The 23725-nt window shown below is 47.7% G+C and overlaps 1 protein-coding gene across 4 annotated transcripts in view; it reads right to left on the bottom strand.

Moving 5' to 3' along the window:
• Positions 1-23725, bottom strand: part of LHPP (phospholysine phosphohistidine inorganic pyrophosphate phosphatase) — a 93553-nt gene that overhangs the window by 41128 nt on the left and 28700 nt on the right. For 3 of the 4 annotated variants that reach the window (XR_012043999.1, XR_012043998.1, XM_072871509.1), the window contains exon 6: positions 23224-23315. Coding sequence is in view for 2 of the 4 variants with exons in the window: in XM_072871509.1 (XP_072727610.1) it covers positions 23224-23315 (92 nt within the window). In the remaining 2 variants the exon portion in view is untranslated. Of the gene's footprint in view, positions 1-1704; positions 3078-23223; positions 23316-23725 lie in introns of those variants that run through there. The other variant, XM_072871510.1, reaches the window with a different exon arrangement.

Here is a 23725-nt window from a genome sequence, read left to right as displayed (position 1 = left end):
CACTTTCTTTTGACCGACTATTAACATACATGAAAGTCCTTTCACAAGATACGAACTCTAGAAGCTGCTGTACGCTTTTCACAAATTGTCTGCTGTCAAAAAATAATACAGGCAGAGGAGTCCTACCTCCAAGCCAGCGGCAGAAGCTGGTCAGTGTGCTGGGCTGGTCTGAGCTCGAGCAGGGAGCAGCAGCAGCCTGCACCTAGACCCTGTCAAGTGCAAATGATTCCTCTGCTTGTGCACACTCCTCACATCAACAGCGTGGGGGCAAAAGTAATTGCAGTCGGGGCAATAAGAGCACAGGTTTTAAAGGCTGAGAGATAGATGCTCTGAGGGTGTAAATCAGCATCCATCCACTGGCTTCGGCAGAGCCAGTGAAACTCACCTGTTTGAGGACTTGGCTGGACGTTTATCCCAACCATCCCGCTGCTACAGGCACTGTAAATTACATTTCAACAAAGCCCACCGGGCACAGGCTTTGTGCACAAGAGGTAAGGGCATCTTCACTGAGGTGCAGAAAAAACACCCAAATCTGCACAGGGCTTATTTCATTTTTTTTTCACATCATGACCTCAGCTAGGTATACACCAACTTCATGTTAATGGAAATAATCTAAAAGCAGCCTGCCAGCATGTTGAATTGCCAGTGTCCCATTCAGTGCCCTCAAGCCAAAGAGCTCCGGCACTGGATTCAAGGAGCCAGTATGGTTCCCAGCCTCCCTGCACCTGAGCATCTGAGTGACCAACACGGAGGCCCCAGGCAGTGATCTGCACATAACAGCTATCCTAACCCAGCTCGTCTTCTGGAACAGGGCATCTGGCAAAGGAGAACAGAGCCCCTCTGCCTTGCCCCCACCCTCCTACCGCATTTTCAGGTCCCCCCAAAGCCCTTCGATATTAAAGATCAAGCTGCACGCTTCTTCCATCTATACTAAACAACTATCTGTGTGACACAGAGACAGCCCATCAGGCCTCAGGTCTGTTCAGGGATCTGTTTCTGGTTTGCAGCTTTATCATATGCATTACATCTTCGTGGACATTTCTACAATCATGCTCAGGACCTTTCCTCTCTGTACACACGCGCTCCTGCTGTGAAAGGCAGGCAGGACCGCTGCCACCTCTGCGCTCGCTCACCGGGCATTCAGTACTGAAGAATGTGATTCTCTGATATTCACTTCCAAAGTAATTGGAACAAAATAATTATAAGAAAGATTTCTTCCGGGGCTATGCAGTTCTTCAAAGCCAGGAGCGTACAAATAGTCAAGCTGAAATTAAGCATGCAGCAGTTTAAACCATCTGAAAGTTAATTTTTCCATACGGCATCAAAAGAAACTTGCTCTCCCTCTCCAATCTCGTCTGCTTTTGCAAGGGAATTTCTTGTCCAGGTGAAGCACGTAACCCTGCTCTGGGCTGTGCACCACAGGAGCTGTGCGTTCAGGGCAGCCAGCACTGCCTGCCACGCTGCCGGGACAGCCGAGCTGCTGGTCGGCCAGGGACTGCCTCCCTCAAACATCACACAACGGGCCAAATCCTGCCTGCCACCGGCTGAAGCCAAGGCTACCTCGAGCAGACGAGGGCTGAAGAGTTAGGCCCAAGGTATATCTGGTATCTATGGCCTAGGAAAGAAGGGAAGGCAATTTTTTTTTTCTTTGAACTTACAAACAGAGCAGAAGACGAACCCAGCAGGAAGAAATTCCAGCTCTTTTCTTTAATTGAAAATAGATCCATAACATCCTGCTAAGTCTATTGGCTAATGCAAGCGCCAGGAGGCAGCTTAAATAGACTTCCCAAGGGCAGGGTATGTTACGATCATTACATTTAAAAGTCACTGGTGTCTAAGTTTAAAAACAAAAGCTACACGTATGTTCCCTCCTCCCAGACTTCACCGCGTACCGACACGCTCCTCCTGACCTCCTGCTAACGTAGGGAACCCAATTTTGAAAAGGCTCCCAAAGAGAACAGAAATAATGGTGAGTCAGTGATCAGATTTTCAAATGTGATGTGTCAACTCTGGCTCAGGGGAGTCTCCTGGTGCGTTAAACCTGCTGATTGCGGGAATTCCTACAGGTGGGAGTTGAGAAGAGGGATTTCTTCACGTCCAGTAGACCAATGACCTCCAACAACTATCAGGTCTCTTCACGGTTTATAAAGAAAGAAAGAAAAAGAAGATGAAATGTCTTTAATCTTCCTACTATGCAGGGCACTGCATATGCAAAAAAAAAAAAAAAAAGTATAAAAAGTAAACTAAATTCAGACATCAAAATCTGCACCTGAAGGCCTATGATGATTTTTCATCAATGCATTTTTCAGGTGAGATTACGGCTGAGTAGTCGAACGCGAGTGAAAGGCAGGGAGCAGCACTCACCCAGTCCCCACTGCCGGGTGGAAAACCAGGCCCCATGTTGGCATATGGCACGGGTCATGTCACTTAACTCTGAAGCAAAAGAAAAGCAACGTGCAGCTTGCTTTTCTAAAAGTTCAGCTGCTTTAAGGAGCTTGCTTTTTTTAAGGAACGGCTGCTCCAGCGCTGTTGGAAAATGGGACTGCGGGGAAACAGCCCTCCCCAGCCGGAGATGGGGAGCTGGGTCGGGCAGAGGAACTCGCTGTCTTTGATGCCATCTACTGGAAAGGTGCCTCCACGACCTGGGACCTGCTGCTCTGCTGGAGACCAAAAAATTACGGCTTTCTCCGACGGGGAGTTGGATGCTGCAAGTGGGATGCAGGCTCGGAAAAGGCTGCCTGGCCAAAGTGATGCTCCGCAGGATCCACAGACGCAGTGGGACTCCAACAGCGCAGCCGAGGTTTTCAGAAACATGGTGTGCTGGTCCCGCGAGCCCACAGATGTCCAGAAAAACCGGGCAGGAAGGCAGAGCCCAAGGAGCGAGCGCTGCCATGGGAAAGGAGGGCAGGGAAGAGGGAGTTCCTGGCCGTGAGGTTCAATCCACAGGAGATTATGGCCGTTCTAGCAGGGGAGAGGAGGGACAGAGCAGCCGTCTAAGGGAGGAAGGGCTTCCTTCACTTGAGCTACAGCCCAGTGCGGGTACTGGTCTCTGAAATCAGACAAAGCTGGGCTGTTGCCTGTGAATGACAAAAGAAGACAGATTTGGATGGTATGTCTGAAATCCCTGGGATTTTCCCATGAGGATGGACCAAACTTCATCAACTCACTCCATGACACCAACTAGGTTTTCCTCCCCACCCACTTACTTTTTAGTCCACCCTCCAGGCTTATTATAGGAAAAGCAAGGCTGATTTATCTGCTTATTTCACATTTCAATTTTTCTGATGCTGACGCGGTTTCCCCCTCTAACATGCTGGTCAGATGCCACACTCTGCAATAGCCCTGGCACTGTCTGCAGTACCCAAATTACTGGAGGACGCTTTATGCAAACACTCTGCAAGACAGAGAAACAACACTGGGGTGCTTTTTTGAGTCCTAGCTATTTTAGGAGGGCATTAAATACCATATTTAATCTCCTGGGGGGATTATTCAGGGGTTTTTGTGTCTTTTCTTTAAGAATCCCAGCAGATAAGACCAAGACTGGCCCAGGGTTGTTTTTTTTCTGTCCCAGTAATTACAATTTGCAGATAGGAAATCCCTGCCAAGTGTCCCAACTGCATGGCATGTGCTGGCTCTGGATGTGGAGCCAGCATTGACTTGGAAAGCATGTACAGCAATCTCAGTATAAAGGACACTTCTCCCACATTGTCTTTGGAAACGAGCTTGACAACATAGCGACAGCCACGTGGCTTTCTGGAGACAGTGGCTTGTCTTCTCCGTAACAGTGTGGCCACTCTAGGGAGTATATACCCTGCCCTGAGTCCTCCGGCGGTTTTACAGTCACATAGTGCTGTGCCTTTGGAAAGGTCCTCTTTCCTCTCACGGTATGAAAGACCCAGAAAATAAAGAGAGAAAAAGAACTAGCTACCCAGGGGAAGCAGTAAAAGTGATGGCAAACAACATGTGGTTGGTATGCAAATTGCAAACTCAGAACAGATAAACCGAGAGAATAAACTTTTCTCCAATCTCGTGTAATTACACAAAACTTCCCTGTTATTTGTAAGGACAGCAGGCCGAACAAGACAGAGGAGAAGCTCAAGCTAACAGCAGATCTTCATATTTCCATGTTGCCTGTATCTCCAACCCAATAAATACACAGTCCAACCAGCTGGCCTTTGCATTACCATGCCAACAGGTTGTTCTTTATTGCTATTTGTTGCTTGTTCACAGCTTGGACATACAGCAGAACCGAGAGTTTCCAAAGGGAATAACAAACATGCCTGAGAAAGTCACTTATTTGGAAATAAAAACCCTTATAACAGCACAGATCATTAGGAACTCATGTGGGATTTGTGTGACTGGTGTAACCCCAAAGCCAGGACCCACCTCCACAAAGGACACCCATTGCTGGTGGGGGACTCATTCCGCAGCAGGGCAGCTTCCCACCGCGTGCTCCCAAAGGGACATCGCAGGGCACAGTGTCCCCAGGGCAGCAGCAGGAGCCCACCAGGACCCCCAGCACATTCCTGCTCCTGCCCAGTCCCAGGCTTCGGCAGGGATCCACAGCAAGCGGGGCTGCAGAACAGCCCCATCACATGCAACTGCCTCTTCCTGCCTCCCAGCACAGAATGAAGCATAAGAGGAAAGCAAGGCAGACACATAAATAAAGAAAGGAATCTGGGGCAAAGAGACAGAGAAGGGAAAAAAAATGAGGAAAATGAAAGGATGAACAAAGACTGCATGCAGTAAGGGGAGGAGCTGACCAAGAGAATAAAGGCAAATTCAGTGTATTCTGTTCACGGGGCCACACGTATCTTTGTTTAACAGGTTATGCTGCCTCCAGCGTTCCCTGGGTGTCTGCCACAGAGATCTGGGCTGACTCTCCATACAAACAAACGGGATTGATTAAATTCTATCGCACTCTCAAGGATTTCTATAGGCGTATGTCCTATACTTTTGCAACGCAGAGATCTGGCCAAATTCCCCACAGAGTAATTGCTATAGAAAACTGTTGTTTTACTGCCTACTCAATCTTCTAGGAGTTTCCTATAAAGATAGCAGCTCCTGGATTTACTTGGCAATCAGCCACTTTCCAGATGATGGCCACCTGGGATCAAGTACATTTGCTAACCGGCCGAGACAGCGCTGAATACGGATGCAGTTTGCGCTCGATCCCGTCCCAGCCAAATACCGTACCGCAGCCCTCACATCCAATGCAGAAATACTCAGGCAAGACAGTAACACTCTCGGTTGCTTTTCGTTTCTTGTCACCTCTTGCCAGTTGAGTGGCTGGTCCCGTCAACGCCGCCTGCCAGGCTGCCTTGGAGGAGAAGAGGAACGGCTGGTAATCGAGTTAGAGAGCACTGAAAAGGTCAGGCAGAAGTGAGAAGCACGCTGCCAATTGCTCTCGTATATAGGTTGTTTCATGTCTCCACTGTTTGCAGTGCCCTCGCAGAGGGCTGCGAGATGCGGTTTCTCTCCAGCCACTCTCGCAGGACCATGGACTTTTCCATTCAGAAAACACAGGTGCACGTGAGCTGGAACAAGCACCGCAGCTTTTCTGTATGTTTTTCCTTGAGCGCTGCTCTCTTGGATAAAACCCACCTGGCCATGTGCATGGGTTTTGTTGGGAGTGTAGCGGGGCCCTGGAGGACAGGCTAGGCTGGCCTGGGCTGGCACTCTGCTTTCAGCCCCAGATTCCTCTCCATCTACAGAGCCCAGTGATGGTTTGGTTTGCTTTTCCCCCACACCTCTCCCTACACCTTTCCCTCAAGCTTGCAACACAGCCTCGTTCCTCAGATAAAGTCAGGAGAGCCAGTACAGCTCGCTACCAAGGCACCGCGGGGTTACAACATCCTGCTCAGAAGTGCCCGGAAGGGATGCCTGCGAGATGTCCCCGTATCATCCGAAGGGGACTGCGTGGGAATGCAGCATCAGCAGCAAGGAGATCCCTGCTCAGCAACTTCAACCCGTGCAGCAGACGATCTGGGAAGGAGGGCAGAAGCAGTGCATGTGCAGGCACAATGCCAGCGTCAGAGAGGGGATTGAGGGAAGTTTTCGATTGCCCTGGTTTGCCCACAGCCGCCCAGAGATGATTTCTGCCCCCAGGACAAGGGTGTACGATGTTGGGCACTGCCTAGGAGCAGGCAGCCAGCACCATGCTGGCATCAGGAGGCAGCTGAAGCTGCTGACACTGGTGACATGCTTGTGTGCACCCTTACTGAACCTAGCAGGAGCAGCAACCATGCTGGGGCCGGGACAGAGGTCTCCATCTAGACCCCTCAACAACCAGGATTTGGGCTGCTCACGAACCCCTCTCCTTGACCTGCTGACACCCTGCATGACAGTGTAGTGACCCACGGCCCGGCAGCGACAGTCGCTGGGACGACACTGGGGAGCTGAGCTGCAGGAACCAGGAGCTGCAAAGCTGTTTATCCATTCCCATCAGATCCAGTCGCTCCTTTCGATCCAGGAAGCATCTGCCTGGATGAAACGATGCTCTGCATTATTATTCAGTGTGGGTAAGTTTTAAACGTTTATATGGCAAACTCCACTGCTTCCTCTTAATTGTCTTTTTCTTTTGGTAACAGGCTGTGCTTTGGCAGGGACAAAGCCCTTGAGGATGGCCATATTAGTACACCAGTGTGTGGGAGGAGGGTGCCAGAAGAAGCAATTTTGAGCTAAATAATGTACACTGCAGCTGGAACGGAGGGTCCAAGGCACTGATGGAAGGCAAGGAGGTTACTCCATCCCCCCGCTCTGCGACCATCCTATTTAACATCTCCTCTAACACGCTTCCCAAAACTTTCCAAGAGCCTCTTAGAGCAACTTCTAAGAAACCCTGTGTTTACGTGACATGGAAACACTCTCCCGAGACACAGCATTGAGAATATTGCCGTAGTGTTTTTTGTAGCTGAAAGCAATCCCAGGTCGGGATTTCAAGAACACCTCTGCCTGTTGTGACTGGGCTGTGCAATGTTTTAAAAGTAATAAAAAAACAGGAAGAAAGCGATACATGTGGGATTTGCAAGACCTTTTTCAGCTCTTCGGGAGTGATGGGAAAGGCTCCCACCAGCTTTAGCTGGAGAGGGACCAGACTGACACATGGCTCTCCAGCCCAGCGAGGCTGCCACGTACGGATGGCACACTCCCTCGACCACAGCCGCACTGGAGCCACTGCACAGCTGGCAGGACGAGCCAGAAGCCACTCCTAAACCTGCCTCTTGCTGCCAGATACCCGGCTTCTATAATTTTTGCCCACACTGCAGCAGGAAACGGGTGAGAACAAAGCGACTCTGGAAGTCGCTTTGACTTCCTAACACCTGGAGCGGCTGTCAGCTCTCAGGTTCAATGAGCTGCCTACAAAAGGGTTGAATGTGGAGCAGAGCTGGCACTAAGGGTATGAGCTCTCTATGTTTTGTGTTGCTGTCCCACCATTTTTCTAAGAACGTGCAAAGATTTCTTCCTTCGCTTTGCTCAGGCCAACCATTTCACAACTCCCACGCTAAAAAGCACTGACGTTCCCTAATAAACCACCAATCCCGCATCGTTCGACACCTTACCCAAACTCTTCAGGACTTAGACATAGGCAAAAATGTGAGTCAGACACCAAGGTGAGGGGCAGGCAGGGATGGCAGCACGGGAGCTGGGAGCACGGGACTGTAAAGACACTGCTTCAGCAACCAGGGCACCGAGGCTTCCTGATACACCCCCAAACACGTGTTCAAACCCCTCTTCCCCTCCTGCCTCCCCAATTCCCTGACCCACCTGGAGCTTGTGGCCTTCCTGGTGACGATGCAGCAGTACTGGTGACGATGCAGCAGTACCAGTGACAACGCACCCCTCCTGTGTGTTCGTATAGGAAGGCGCAGCACATGAGAGCTGCCATGCCAGTTCAGACAGGCAGCCTGATCTAATTGTGCATTCCGCTTTCAACAGTGGCCAGTTTCTGACAGTGGTTTAGGAAAATGTAGGAGATTTTATATTAGAATTTGTGCCCTGAAGGAAAATTGCCTTTTAAACTTTATTAGTGGGAATTTGGCTTGTGTCTTGAAGCACAAAGGCTTACAGTGCTACCGAACCCCTTGGACTGAAACCCTGACTCGGAAGGAGTCAAAGGAAATTTTCCTTCTGTCTTCTTTGGACCAACATTTTAATCTTTCAGGGTTTGTTGTTTGGGTTTTATGTGTGCTTATAACAACTCTAAAATCCCACAGTGCTTTATAGAGTTGAACGGGAAATCAAGGCTATGCGTTTCAACTCCTGCAAGGCATGCTGGACTGGAAAAGACAGTTATTTTCATGGTAAGAAAAGAGTAAATATTCAGCCAAAAGGCAGCACAGCTCATAAACCCACAAATGCAGACAGGCCTAGCAATTATGAACTTGCTATAAAAAAGACCAGCAACAGTTATTAAACCCCAGTCCAGGCATTTTCTCCCAATATTAAATGATGGTAGCAAAAGGGCTTCCAGGCCCATAGCTCTGCTCCTTTGCCTGCCTTCATTTTCATGAATTCTGGATAACCTCTTCTCTTCTTTAACAAACCCTGTATTGTCCCAAAGGGATTTTCCTTCTTGTGCTGCTATTTCAGCTTCTAGCCGAGGTTTTTGGTTTCAGTAAGACTCTAGGATGGACAGGTGATAGCCATGGCTTCTCACAGGGAAACTGCAGTCAGCTCTCCAATTCATATATGCACTTGCTACTATGACCATCCCTGCACGGGGCATTTCTGAATACATCTTGCCTCTCCTTACATGCAGGGCAAAAAACACAGGGATGCTGGAAAGAGGAAAAAATAGGCAGCTCCTGAAGAGGGGATGGAAGGAGCTTTGCTCCCTTCCCAACAGCACCAACAGCTAAAGCTGCCTATGAAGGCCAAGTACTTCTCGCCTGCAAAGCAAATGGAAGAAGAGTGTTTCGACTGACTCCGGCTGAATTTTGGCCTGTGACTCCCCGCACTCCCGTCTGCATTCCCGGTTCCCACGGCCTCCGAGCGGTGACAGTGAAAATAACCAGAGCAGCCCATGGGCCGTACAGATGGACTCCCAAGTATTTAGATTACTAAACTGCACCTCCATAAATCTAGCTGATCCTCTGCTGCAGGAAAGGGTCCGGGGTGTTAAATAAATAGACAGTAAATTTCAGAGGATTTGGTAAAATTGGGATTGTCATTACTTTTCCATTCCAAGAAGACTAATCTTGGTTATAATTATCCCAGCTACATCCAGTCTTTTCAATAGCTCGTACACTGATAAATGAAGCGTTCGCTCTCACAAATGCCTCTCCTTCCCCTGATGTACACAATGTGTTCCAGATGGATGGAGAAACCATTTTTTTCTTTTACACTTGCTAAGCTATTTCCAGGCACCCAGTGGGCCAGAGCACCAGCAGGTGTAAATCAGCAGAGCTCTGCCGATTTACTCCGCTCCTTATAGCAGGTGAGAATCTGGCCCCCTGTTTCTAAACTTAAAATAACATATTGCACATAGCTGATCTTCCCTGAGCAATGTCCCGTAAATGAGTGTGGTAAGAAAAAACCCCACCAGACAAACACAAAAGACGGTAATTGCACAAATCACTTTGGGCAGGCAACGCAGCGCCTGCCAGCTCCTGGAAAAAGCCACTTTAATTAGGCTGATTTAAATGCAGACAGGTTTTTTTTTTTTTCCTTGCAACTGAGGTCTTTGTACCCGCTTTGTACAAACTGGAGCTGGCCTCAGAGTCCTCAGCCAAAACCTGTCCTTTCGCTCCACTAACGGGAACCAGGACAGAGGGAAGAGCAACCTCAGCAGAGCCCGTGTGAGCCAGCCCAAAGGAGACCGGCACCTCCGACGACTGATGAAGGGAGACAGGGATGCTTTTGAGATGAAGAGGATGAAAAGCGTATTCTTCCTCTGCCCAGCCATGCCGTTCCTCTGTCATGCCCAAGCTTTCCTCGGGGCACTGTGATTTTCTGAGTGCCTGCCCAGGGCCAGCTGGGAGCCCATCTGCAGCAGGGCTGAGCCCACACAGGTGCCCCCACGGTGGCTGTGAGCGGCATTTCCAACACATGTTTACATGTAATGCTCAAGTACTTTCAAACTAAGCATGCGAGCAATTGACCCTTTGGCCAGCGTTAGTTTTAACCTCTGTGCCTCTCATCCCTCAGTGCACAGTTAAGGCAGGATCTCAAAGCTCCGCTCCGGAAATAAATGCATTAATGCTTGTATTTAACTGCCAGAAAGACACGGTAGAAAAACCCACATGGAAACCAATGACTGGCAAGGGGAAAAAGTTGCTCGCTAAGTCCCAGCACATTCGAGGCTGCGTCTGCTCTGCGCAACGGGGAGATGAGGATGCGGCGTGGGGAAGGGGATGTGAGCATTTCAGTAAGGACTGCTCCTCCGAGCGAACGCACAATATGGTTGAATTCATGCTGTAACAGTCTTTTAACACACAGTATTTTTATCTGATTATCTGACAACTTGTGCTACGTCCGGCAGTGCTGGTCATCACTGTGTGTCCACCAGCACCTCTGGCCATCGTCTCACAGCCCCTGAGCCTGCTCCCTCTTCCCGACTAAGTCCTCTGCACCTATCTCCAACTCTGTGTGCGAAACTACAGGATGACTATCTAGGGACGTGTTTTCAAAGAGACGCAGCTTTAAAAGCTTGTGTGCGTAAAAATACAGCTTTGTACAAAACTACTGTATCGTGAAGCTCAGGGACTGTTGAGAGCAGGGTGATCAGTCATGCCAAAAACTGCAGGAAGGGACTTTTCAAAGCAAAAGTCCTTTGCTTTGGTAAAAGCCAACTCCCCACCTCTCTACATAGTTTAAAGATGACAAGGAAGTCGAGTGTTTGCTAGAACATCTCAACCAGCAAGGAAAAATAAAGAACTCCATCTGCAAGAATAAAAGCCAGCTCTTCTAGCGTGTGCCCTGCTTTCATTTATGTCAGCTCCATTAATGCCCCGTGAAACGACGGGTCTGTAACGGAGCAGCTGACCTACAGTGGGACTGGCATCCACTGCTGGCGTACACAAGATTTATTCCAGCTGTTTAGGTTTAGGTCCCTGCTTTTCACACGGTTACTCCACTTAGGCTGTTCCTAATAAAAAGTATCAGGGATCAAAAGCTAAAAAGTTTCACAGTCTAGTTGCAAATAGAGATGCATTTCTCAGTAAGAGAGGCTTCAAGCTTTCACATAAAAAATGGGTAAAACACAGAAAAACTGTTCAAACCCCTCTCTGGAGGTACTGCGTATACTTAACCCTAGTATGGGAAGTAAATTCCTGACCCTACCTGGGCTGTCATCTGCCTTCCATGGGCTCAGTCGATGCCAATGAAACACCTTTGCAACCACAGCCTGGTCATTTCCCAGCAGACAACCAGAAATATCCTCATGCTTAGTCAGACAAATCTTACCCAAAGGCTGATGCAGTGAAAAGCAGCTCGTCTGCATCTGTTGCTGTGGCAGATGTCTATAAACCAGACTGTCTGTAGTAAGAGTTTCACTGCTGTGATGATCTAAGAGCGTGAAAGCCCCAAGAAGGGCTGGCATGCCTGAATACTTTTCTCAGTCTCTAACCAAATCAATTGGTTTCATATTAAATTAGACATTGATATGGTAAAATTCTTCCCCTCTTTTCGTTATCATTGTTGGTTAAAAATGCCCAGCAGTATGCATGAAGTCAGCTCTTGACATAGTGTTTACACAGAAACAGGAATTTTTTCAGCTTCACTTGGGACTCAGAGACAAAACACTGCCCACGGTTGTGCTTTAGGCATCTTTGCTATAACACCATTATAAATATGTAATGAGAATTTAGAAGGCAGAAGGAAGATAGATAATGGAGACGCCCCATCTAAATATCACACTTAGCTCTTACCATCTGAAAAGAGCTACGAATTCCAGCGTGCACTCATCAACACCGAGGTAAAGGTGTCCTCGTTAGAGGACGAGCACAGGAGTCACTTGGCAGCATCCAGAGGGAAAAAGATGTCAAGTTGCAGAGGAAAACTGCCTACTGCATTTTTTACACACTATCATTTTTAAAGAAGACAAAGAAGCTCAGCACAGAAATATGAGGAACTTAGTTCAACCAATTTGGATTTAGAACAACAATAGCAAGGTCATCCATGCTACTTGAGCACAGATTTTGATCAAATCCCTGAAGGTTAGCCTGGGCAAAGCTGCTTTCAAATATCAGAGAGCTGAAATCAAGGGAGGTCATTCAGTACCTGGCCATCTTGGACACTTCCATGGCCACCGTGAGCAGTATCCACGCACTTGCAAGTCTAAATCATGCAGGCTCAAACCACAACCATGACTGATATCACCAGATATCACTGGTGGGCTGATGGTCAGAACCTCGACTGTAGCTCAATACCTTCTAGGACACCTAAAAGGAAAGAAAACTGTCATATTTATGGAACGGGCTCTGCCTGAATGGGACCTTTTTTGCTCCTGTCATCTCCCCTCGAGTTATACACAGACAACGCTCTCCAAACCCTTTTCCGACATGTGGCTCTGATCCTTCTCCTCCATCTTCAGGTCTTTTCTTCCCCATTCCCTCCTTCCCCTGATTCACGGCCACGGCGAACGTGCCGCCTGATTATCTGTTGACACACACTTTTAGCGCTCCTGCACGGAGAGCAATGAATTTGGAAGCTTTTCCAACTTCCCCTCCAGATGATGTCACCCTGGGCAGGCGCCAGGCTGGGTTACGAGTGAAAATCCTTCACTTCAGGGTCAGACATCCGCCTATTTTTAGGCCTGATTTCAGTGTCACGCAGCCAACAGCCGAGCTGAACAGTTCATGTTATTCAACTGCAAACGCCTGCTGGGGTTCGAACAAAGCTCGGCTTTGTGGCAGGTGAAGGGGCTCTGCAGCACAGGAGCCCCTTTTAAAGGCAGGCGGCAGCTGCTTTGCTCGGCACGGTGCTCCAGCGGTTCACGCCAAGATGAAAACCACTTCAAGCTCCCTCCCACCCTCCACAAACTGCAACTGTAAATCCAAAACCAGGGTCTGAATTTGATCTGGCGCTGCAGACCGCTGCTGGCTGCGTCCTGCCCCACGTAGCCCTCTGGAAATTTGCACTGTGAGAAACCCGCCTCCTCCAGTACAAACTGGGAGCTGGCAGGGTCCCAGGGGATGGGGACAGGGAAGAAGGGCCCTGCGGCCGCAGCGTGCAAAGCGCAGGGTATTGTGCAGCCCCAAGCCTCTGAGCTAACACACACCCACCCGGCTCTGCTAACTCCATCACCCGGCCGTGCCTCCCCACTCCTCCCCAAATTCTCACTAGTGGTGAAATAACTCTTTGCTTTAATTTCCCTACTTGCAACACACTACTCAGCCAATGCCTCTGTCGTGCTTTGGTCATCTAAGCAAGTGATGTGTTGCTGCGGGGGGAGCTGGTCCCCCCATGCCCAGCCTGGGCAGGGGGCAGAGGAAGCTTCCCCAGAGCACATCCAGCCACCCGCGCCCCGGCGAGCTGTCCTTACAGGCAATGCAGAGCAACAGATGCTTCTGGCACATGATCCACCTCATCTGCTTAAGGATGAGAGGACTTACACCTACAGGTGTCTGGCTCTCTCTGCAAAGGCAACCCAGGGGGACCGGCTCGGGTGTTTGCCCTGCTGCTGTCGGAAATGGGGCAGGATGAGTCCCAGCCCTTCTTTCTGCAGGAATGCAGCCACCATCTCAGCAGCACAGAGACGCGCGCTGCACAGCCAAGCTTCCCACCTAGGCACAGACTGTGCAACCCTGCTTACGTGCAGACTGACAGCGGTTACAAGGGGTTGGGCGTGAGTGGAAGCTGGAAGGGCAAACCTGACACCCCCTCCTCCCCGTACACCTCAGGGGCACTCAGAGTGCAACTGGGAACGGAAAAGCAACCAGAGCTGTGAAATAAAAGCATACACTGGCGTAAGTAACATGCAAGAAACATGGCCAAGATCACCCTCCAAAATGACTGGAGTGAGTCTCTGAAGGCACCACAGAAATTATATTCACAGGGGAATGGGCCTACGGACCGAGAGCAGCATTTAGCGGAGTATTAGACCCAGCTGATTATGTGGGCCCAGCTTGGACTCGGTCAGAGCGGAGTTAAGGAGAAAAGGAAAAAGCTTTTGAGATGAGCTGCAGGTCGATACGAAGAGCAATGGCGCGTGCAGCGGCTGCAGCCAGCAGCCAGCCGGGGCTCCCTGGCCCGGCTCCCCACGGCCCCGAGACCCATCACTGTTTTTAGGGAGGCCGATGGCCCGAGTTTAAAGGCTCGACACAGGACGCAGACCCCATGCAACAGCACCAGCCCCACATGCTGAATGAGCTCATCTTTCGGCAACCTGCGCGCGCACGGGGCTGAGGTGTAACCGTATACGCTGCTGACAATGACTGAAAACCACAGACAAGAAAGACTCGTAATCGTTTCAGGGCAAAGTGTGAACATGAGTCATGTCCCAGCACCAACTGCAAGCCATCTTCATCCCCAGCAAAGGGCACTGCCCGGCGCTGGTGGCGGCGGGGGACTGCTGCTTTTCTCACGTTATGCTCTCACTCCTGCCGCAGTACACGAGCACTCATGTATGGAGCCATCAGAGTTTCCCAGCGCTTGTAGAAGACCTAAAGCTGGCACTGCTTTATTTTTAACACCAGGCGAGTCACATCATGCCTTCCAAAGGGGATGAAAACCAGCCACCAGCCCAAGCCCAGCAGAAGCAGCTGGAGAGGGAGCATTCCTCCTGTCTTGCCGCTGCTCCCTCGGCCTGAGCAGGCGGGCAGCCCCGCTCCCACGCACCTCAACAAACACCCATCTCCGTCACCTCTGCGGCTGCTGGAAAAGCCACATGCCTGCAGCAGGGCCCCAGCACAGCTCTGGGACCAGTCGCCACGGCTGGTGGTCCTCTGAGCGCACCCCACCTCTGAGCACCCCTACAACAGCATGGCCGTGTACGCGAGCAGACCGTGATACAAACTCAGGGCCCCTCAAGAGCAGAAAACACACCGGGGACTAGCCAGCCACTCTGGGTTTGTTGGTTAAACCCACTCTTAGAAGAAAAAATAAATGTGACTAGATAAGCCTGCAGGTGACCCTCCAGCATCCACGGGCCATGCAGCACAGCATTAAAGCATGAATACTGGGTTGTTTTGTGCTTGCAGGGTGCCGGCACAAGGTACTGCTCCAGCACCGTGGCTCCCGAGCATGTTTACAGTACGAGCAAGAGCCCAAGCCAGAAGATTAAATTTCAGATACTAAACCATTTGCTCCGAGGGAGTTACATCAGCAGCTGACTTGGCCTGCCTCTCTCTTGTTTGCTTCTCTCTCCCTTTGAAAACAACGCTCTACTTTGGTTTTATCAGTCAGAGCGGTCTCCCCTTCTGCCACGCTGCCTGTGCTGCTCGCTGAGAGGACTCCGCGCACCAAGCGAGCTGGGATGACATTTAACTACAGGAAAAAAATACGCAGAGAAGAGGAACCTGTGTCTTAAAAAAAGGAAATCTCTAGTGAAACCACAATTGTGCAGCTGTCCCAGCTCTGCCATTTCTGCAGCACATTTCAACACGCTCATTAGCATTTTTACGGAAATAAAGTAGTTAGCCATTGGTATGGTATTCATCACTGCTGTCAAATGTCGAACAAGCTAATACAGCTCAGCATTCTGCAAGTGACAAGTGTTGAGAAACACTGCTGCGCTCGGCCGGCTCCCAGGACTGTGGAATTCTTCTACTGCAGCCTTATGCTGGCACTGAGAAAAGGCCCCTAAAGATAAAAATAAGCAAGGACCTGCTGCCTGTCCTGCCTCGTAGACTGCGCTGCTCGGGCTCGTCCCAGGGAGGGAGGCTGGGGGTCTAGCAGGAGCTAGAGGTGGGTCTGCCCGACCAGGAGCCTGCGAGTCCCCTCAGATGGGCGGCTCGGGGGAGGCCACGGGTGTCTGCAGTGACAGCGGGTGCTGTGCAGGAGGTGAACACACTCCGGAGAAACCCTGGAAAGCCCCTGAGCTGCCTCCTTTCAGGCAGTCCAGCCACCACCACCTCAGCCCATGAATTATGTATCTGCAGGGAGGAGAGAAACACAAACTCGTTGGACAAGCAACTGCCAAGGGCTCTGGTGTTACTCACGCAGACGCACGAGTGTACGTGGCTGTGTTAGGTGGAGGAAGGCTGCCAGCCCAGGCTGGCACGTGCTACCAAGACACCAAGGAACCAGAGCAAAAGAGAAGAAAAACAAAATGGCCATTAACTTTGGATGCTTTTCAGAGAGGACTGGGAAGCGGTTTAGTCCCACACACCAAGCCCACCTAAGCCACGTGCCCTCCCAGGTCTCACGGCCTCTTGCTTCTAGTAGCTGACACTGGTACCACCTCCTCCTCTTTCAGCCCTTTATTTACCAATGTCAGAAGAGGAGAAATGGAAACCCTTAAGGCAGATGTCTCTGCTACTGCATGCGTTGTGTGGATGTGAAGCAAGAGGGGAAACAAAACTGCAGCACAGGCTGATGCAGTCACTACCACCTTGATTTGCAAAATGCAAATTGCTTCCTTTCATAAGTGTTTGAGATGTGACAGTTGATTAGAGTAGGACTGCTAAGGAAAAGTCAGTCATCAGAAAGGTAGAGAGCAGAACTGTCGAGACTGCTGTGTAATATTGCTTTTCCTCACTGACCTGATACGCTCCTCCCTGATTTATCCTTGCCCCTACTCTCATCACAGACTGATCCCTTTTCTGATACTCAGACTGGCTTTTTCAGAACAGCACATAAGCATACATACAGCACCTAGCATGGCTATGTCCTGAACACACTCTGCTTCCTCGAGGTTTATTATGGTACCAATGAATAAATTAACCTGCTAATAAAAACACCCCAAAACTCCCATTTCTCTTTTAGACTGAAGATAATTAAATTTACACACTAGCTACAACGTAGCAGATCTCTCTATTGCCCCTTGCTCCTTTCAGGTGTGTTTTAGCTCAGGTATAATCTACATTTAGAATAGAATAGAATAGAATAGAATAGAATAGAATAGAATAGAATAGTTCAGTTGAAAGGGACCTACAACAATCACCTAGTCCAACTGGTATTTCTAATATCAAATAGTAACTTTACTGGAAAGTAAACACTTGGCTATGTTCAGTTAAGGAAACAGAAATACTCAAGACACACAAAAGATGATTCTTTAAAGTCAGAGGGTAAAATGTTCTGCTTCCCAAGTTCACCACTTGTAGTTCGACAATAATGTATTTCCAATGCAATTCATTATTTTGCATTGGCTATACCCTACGCTGAAAAGTGGATGGTTGGATTATAACAGCATACTACAGCAGCAAGAATTTAAACCTTCTCATAGGCCACTCATTCCTAAAGCACCAGATACTAAAACTGTAATTTCTGTGTCTGGACATTTGAATGTACTGGGAAAATTTAAGGCTGTTGTCAGATGAGTATGCATATGCTAAGGCACGGCAGTATTTACTCTGAACTTCCTCTACAAAGCTGATTCAAAGATTACAGTAACTAAACTGTGGTCAAGAAATTGATAAACACATGTGAAGATCCTCACGTGGACAGAACGAACTGTGATTTGAATGTGTAATAAATGGTGAATAAGACTATGCCTTAGGATTGACTGCAATCAGCCGCCGTGCTAAAATGAAAACCCACTTGCTGACACTAGGCTTTAATAAACATTGCTTAAGATGTTAACTAACATGAATTATAATATAACTTTTTACAGCGTAAATATGGGTTGGAAGTCTTGTCATTTAACACTTGGAACAGGCTTAATTATCAGGACTGTGAGGCCATCAAAATGCCTCTCGTTCTGTTTCAGCACAAAGGGAGCGCCTCTGCCTGTTCATTCTCGTTATGCACTTCTGGTACACTCCATCGAGACCCAGGAGATGTGAACAAACTCATAAAATTGTTCATGCTGGCTGTGGTTAGTAGTGCAGTGAGCAAGAAAGCGAGGGTGGAGGGATGCTGCTTCTCTGCAGAGTGGTAAGATGTGACTATTTCTTCGCAAAAGGTGTCATGAGCTTTCATTTACTATCACAGTGACAGTTGTGAATTTATCTATGGGTGGGAATCTTTTTTTTTAAGAATAATTTAGTAACTTCCTTTAGGAGGTTATTATGAAGACCCACCCTGTTTTTCTCAATCCTTAATCAGTTGACAATGGCAGCCTAAAAGACCTTTCCTCTGTCACAGCTTTTGTCTCGATCACGTCTGGATTTTTCTCCTGGCAAGCCGATTTCCTATAAATCTGTACAAATTCAGTGTTTTCTTCAATCAGATAAGGGGAATAGATCACAAGCCACGTTATTAAGAAAGTCCGGATAATTATTCTCAGAGGATAATTATAAAGTGGGGAAACTGAAGAACGGCAACATGAAGTAACTTGACCCAGTTCTCTGGAGAACAGTGGCAGAGCTGGAGAGAGACGGCAGCTCTCACGAGCCTCGATCCTTTCATCCTCCATCCCCACGGTACCCTTTATGTCCATAACGAGGCAGCTCAGGGGTGTTGCAGTATCACCCGTGGCTGTGAGATAAATCCCTAATCAAACCAAGAAAACCTCACGTGGGCACTGAGAGGGGATGAACCCATACTGCCAGACTCTGAAACCGTTTCGGAGCCCACAGACGAGCAGGGGCAGTGGGTACCACTGCCATGAATACTCCTGGCTACCACCACATGCCAGTGATGGAAAGTTCTTTACCTACAAATCAAGACCTGTAAATAACAACAAGGAGAAAGGGGTAAGTAATTCTTCCACCCTGCCAAGAACCACCTGCAATTTGACACACTGACGCACCTGAAAGCTGTTTCTGACTTTACGGGGAGACAGTTGGAAAAGCCTCAAAGTAATTTTTCTCTGCTCTAACTTGCACGCTACAAAGAGGAACGAGGATATTACGCAGCATTGCAGAATCAATAGTTATTGTGGAAATTATTGGTTTGATGTCAAGGCCAATTAGCTGCAAGTGGAATTAGCACATACCCTGTGTGGGAAGACAAGTACATGTTCTTCCCTAGATGGGAAAGATGTTGACTATGAAGGGCCTCCACGCAAGTGTGTACAGAAGCTTCGTAATTAGCGTCAGATTTCCCAATGCTGAAAAGCCTAACACCAGCTGCTTCTCTCAGCACACAAGAGTCTGCAGCAATGACCTGATCTGTCCTGTAGATGGGACAAACAGAGTGGACAAACCTGCAGACCAGACACCCTTTGCATTTGGATTTTGTTGAAATTTTGTTGAAATTTTGTTGCAGAAACCTGCAACCTGCAGACACCCTTTGCATTTGGATTTGACACCTAAGAAAGGCTACACTTGGCCAACCCAACTACTCACCCCATGTCAGAGAACCATGCTGGCTGAGGTCAACTCAAAACACCACCTTATCCCTACACCTTTCCATTATTGCCCTGACTTGCGCCAACAGAAATTTTATTCCATGTTGCAGCCAGGATTTGTTACATTTCATGGACTAATCTGCGCCATGCCTGGTTTGGCTACTGAGAAAGAGCTCAACACTTGAGATTAAGTCCTGCTTGAGGATTAAGTGCTTTAGAGGAGAAGATAAGTATAGATGCAGGCGTGAGGAACACGCAAAGCTTGACATACTACAGGAAATCAGCTGCACAAATTTTACTAAACTTTAAAGATCCAAAAGAAGCGAGACAAAGGAGCTAATTTTCAGGACCTCCATGCAAGGTGGTGTAAAACAGAATGTTTTTGCAGCAGCTTAATCCACACTTTGAATCTCACCCTGGGAGCAGCCAACATGGAAGAAGACCTTGCAGAGGCCAGGAGGGTGAGAGCCCAGGGAGGGAGGCAGCCCCAGGGCTACGCCACCTCCCCACGCACACCCCTTCTGCTTCTCCTCTGGACCTCGACTCGCCTGCCGAGCCCACCACCCCTCACCCCGCATTCACAAGACCAGTTCCTCAGTTCAGCGGGGAGCTGGCACCCGCCACCACCGTCACTGAGCAACACGGCATGAACACCACCACAGAGAAAGGCTCCTGCAACTCTGCAGGCTGAAGTCAGCTTCCTGCACCCGGCTGGAAGCTGCCTGCCCCGCAGAAGACCTGTCCACCTCTATCTACTGCTGAAACCTCTGCATCGGCAGATTGACCTATTCTTTCCATAAAAGGCTTTCAGGGCCAAAGAGGACTTTTTCTTCTGGCTTATTAAAGCAAGTAAGATGCACAGAGTTGCTTTGCAGCTTGCTATCTGCATGCGATCACTGAAGACCCTTTGAAATACAATAAACAGTACAGTAAACCTTGGCTCATGTGTCGTCTTTTGCGCTACGGTGTGTAACCCTTGGTGGCACTTGGTGCGCAGCAGACCTCAAAGATGTTCATGTAAACTGCATTGACCCCTGAAATAAGGAGAGCTGCCCCGATGCGTGTTCGTGCACTGGAGCTAACAATGTCTGCCAGGCGGGGACAGCATTTAGGTGAGACCGGAGGGGTACAACAGGATCCCTTGGACCTACAGAACAACATGCAAAATGCCTTCATGGGGGTAACTTGTGCAAATAATGTCATTTCCACCTATCCAGCAGTATGCTGTGAAATGCACCTGCAACAATTCCTCGGGATAGTTCCTCTGTTATTTTTTATTTTATTCTCAAATCAGCTCTGCATCCATTTTGCTGAAGTGAGGCACCCATTGTTGTGGTGGAAACGGAAAAAAACCTACTCACAGCTGTAGAAACAGAGACAACTCAACTGGGGTGATAACCCGTCTCCCAGGCTGCAAGACTCTCATAACTGAAATCTGTGGAAATCCCACTGCACCAACACTCAGAGTCTACAATAAAAACCTGACACCTTTGTGCTTTGCACTTCTTTTGCAAAAACAGCCTTAGCTTTCTGGGGAGATCCCCAAGCTGTGGCTAATACTGAAGTAAATGTACTAACGGTGCCATCCAGAGGTACTTGGGTGTAGCACACAGCTCTGTGTCAGTAAGAACTATCAAGTAAGTGGACGAGAGGACCTATGCATAATCTTATATATATCAGACTTCAAACCAGCTATGAAATAATTACATTTTCTGTTATTTTTCATTTCTTTTGCCCATCAGCTTTCATTCACTTGTTTTTTTCAGTCTCTCTCAATACTCACTGTGTGTTTTCATTTTCTACATATACTAAATCAGTCATTCTTAAAAATATATACATCTCTGGCCTCTCTTGGCAAACAAGAGCTATTTCATTTTACTCACAATTGCTAAAAAAAGGCCCACGTGCTCAACTTAGAGAGACACTCACCTGTATTTCATTGCCATACACTAGTACATGATTTCAGATAACAGCAACCACACGTTGAAACAGGAAACGTACCCGTGGAAAACAATCTTTTTTCCCCATCTCAAACAGCTGATGACTCTCTTTCAGCTGTGAAATCATGACTCAAACTTGATACAAGAAAATGTTTTTCCAGCATATGATTATACTTATTTATATGTGTGTGTGCATATACAGTTTATGTCAGTTGCCTGAACAGTTTGGATGCAGCATCACCTGTGGCATATCTTATCATGGGCAACGTAAGTCACAGGAGATATTTGTTCAGTAGCAAAGGTCTAATTTACCTCTGTGTGCAGATACCTCCTTCACCGACACCCGTATCTGTACGACACTAAGATGTGGATTCACAAAGCAATCCCGTTAATATCAGAGTAAAATCAACCATTGAATCCTTATTTTCTCCTTTAGGAAATCAATGGGATTACACAGGTTACAGACAAATAATCCCAACAGCATAAACTATGTAATTACTTTTTTAACCTTTGGGATTTTTTGAGCTTTATTCAGATAGATAACTCATTTTGAGATGTACTATCTTAAAGATGCAAAAATACTGAAGTACAATACACTTGTATTTGTTTTTTTTTCCTAAAAAATCATCACTTACTGGTCCATTAGAATTAAGGCACTGGCTATTATTTGATCACCTTACCCAAGCTAAAAGGAAAATCAAGAAACAGACTGACTTGAAAACGAACAAAATAACTATTCGGGTAGCCTATGGCAAGCATCATTCTCACTTGTTGCATCCCTCCCAAAAAGACCATCCTTCTTTTACAGTCTCAGTATTTGAAAATCAAGAAAAACTGTAAAAATATAAATTATGTCAAATGACAGATGCTGTTGCTGAACCATGCCTACTACAAAGAGGCATGGTTATGCTTAAGAGGAGACGGTTAAGAGGAGATTTTGAGTGTTATGGAACCCAAACGTTAAATGTAGGGACTGATGTCTGCACTGCATTTGGAGTGTCACCTTGAGCTGACCTCAAACCTAACCTGGCCTGAGCATCAGATGATGGCTTCATTTTCCACCAGTCAACCCTGGACCATGCCCTGTTAATAACTGCACTCAGGTCTCCTATCAGCAGCTGCAGGGAGGTAGCTCTTGGGTCAATGAAAGCACAGGATCGTGGAGACACCTGCATTGAGAAGGGCTTGAAGGGTCAGTTTGAAAGAGGTGGGTGAGCCTGCGGAAGCCTGCACTCTGGTAAGATGGGAAGTGGAGAAACAGCTCTCGCATTCCAGACATCTCAGTGCTGAATACATGTCTGGAGGAAATAGTAGACATATGGAGTCCTTCATAAAGCTGTGAGATATGACCCAAAGAGATCACTGAGTTGACAGTCTGATTTTATAATCTTAACCCTGCTAGCAGTTTCAGACACGTCTTATATCAAGTGTACAACACTTTCACGCAGCAGCAAAAAAAAATAAGCAAAACCCAAGAAACACACCAGTTCTACACACTGCGATGAAAAAATTATAGCAGTAATTTAACAGAAAATATTTCTTTAAAAGATCAAAGACAATATGTCTTCCCCTTCCTGCCACTTTCATACACACAGTGGTTTCCCAAAATGCGTTTTGCAAAATGTCATCATCCACCCAAACCCAGCTGCTGCACAAGGAGGTGTTTGTTCAGACAAGTGGAAGTGTACCTTGATGGCAAATTTGTGCCACCAACGGAAAAAGATCTGGAAAAGGCATGGAAAAAAATTCTGCTCTTGTGCATTCACTTTGAATGTGTACCAGGTTCCAAACCGCAACTCTGTTTCTTGCAGAAATTAATGTGTTGTAAGGAAATTAGAGCGCACTGTCATTTGGCAGAAAGGTAAACACAAAAATCATTACTTACATTTATTTCCCCTTTTTCCATGATTGCCCCCATGGGGTGCAGGGTGTAGGGTGTGCACTGACCTGTACTTCCCTGTCCGCACTTGCAGAGCTCTCATACCGCACCGCTGGGCACCTCCTACATCATTCACAATATCATCTCCAATCATGATGGCCTGTCAAAGCAATGAAATACAGAAAAACTGGTGTCAAGTGAATTTTATTTCTGCCATACGTCACACTCCTTTGACATAACAAACAGCTTGATTTGATGTTTAATACTGCCATCAGACAAATTAAACAAGATAATATTGTCATCGTATTGATTAAAAGTCATCCTACCTTGAATATAATTCATGCTATAGCTCCTCGAGCAATGTACTAGTGCAGCACACATCTGTACAATATGTAATCAATCACAAAAAATCAAAGTGATTTGGCACAGTTCAAAGAAAATGCTGAATTTTATGAAGTTAGTTCTATTCTGTTCCTAATGATGCATTTATGTTATGCTCCAAGCAGTTTAAATTAAGCTTAACTTTTTAAACATTTCCTTAAAGTTGGTATTCTAAAAGCCAGTCAAAAG

This window comes from Ciconia boyciana, chromosome 8 (assembly GCF_034638445.1).
Source record: "Ciconia boyciana chromosome 8, ASM3463844v1, whole genome shotgun sequence".
Classification (NCBI taxonomy): domain Eukaryota; kingdom Metazoa; phylum Chordata; class Aves; order Ciconiiformes; family Ciconiidae; genus Ciconia; species Ciconia boyciana.
This window is presented reverse-complemented; position numbering and strand designations above follow the sequence as displayed.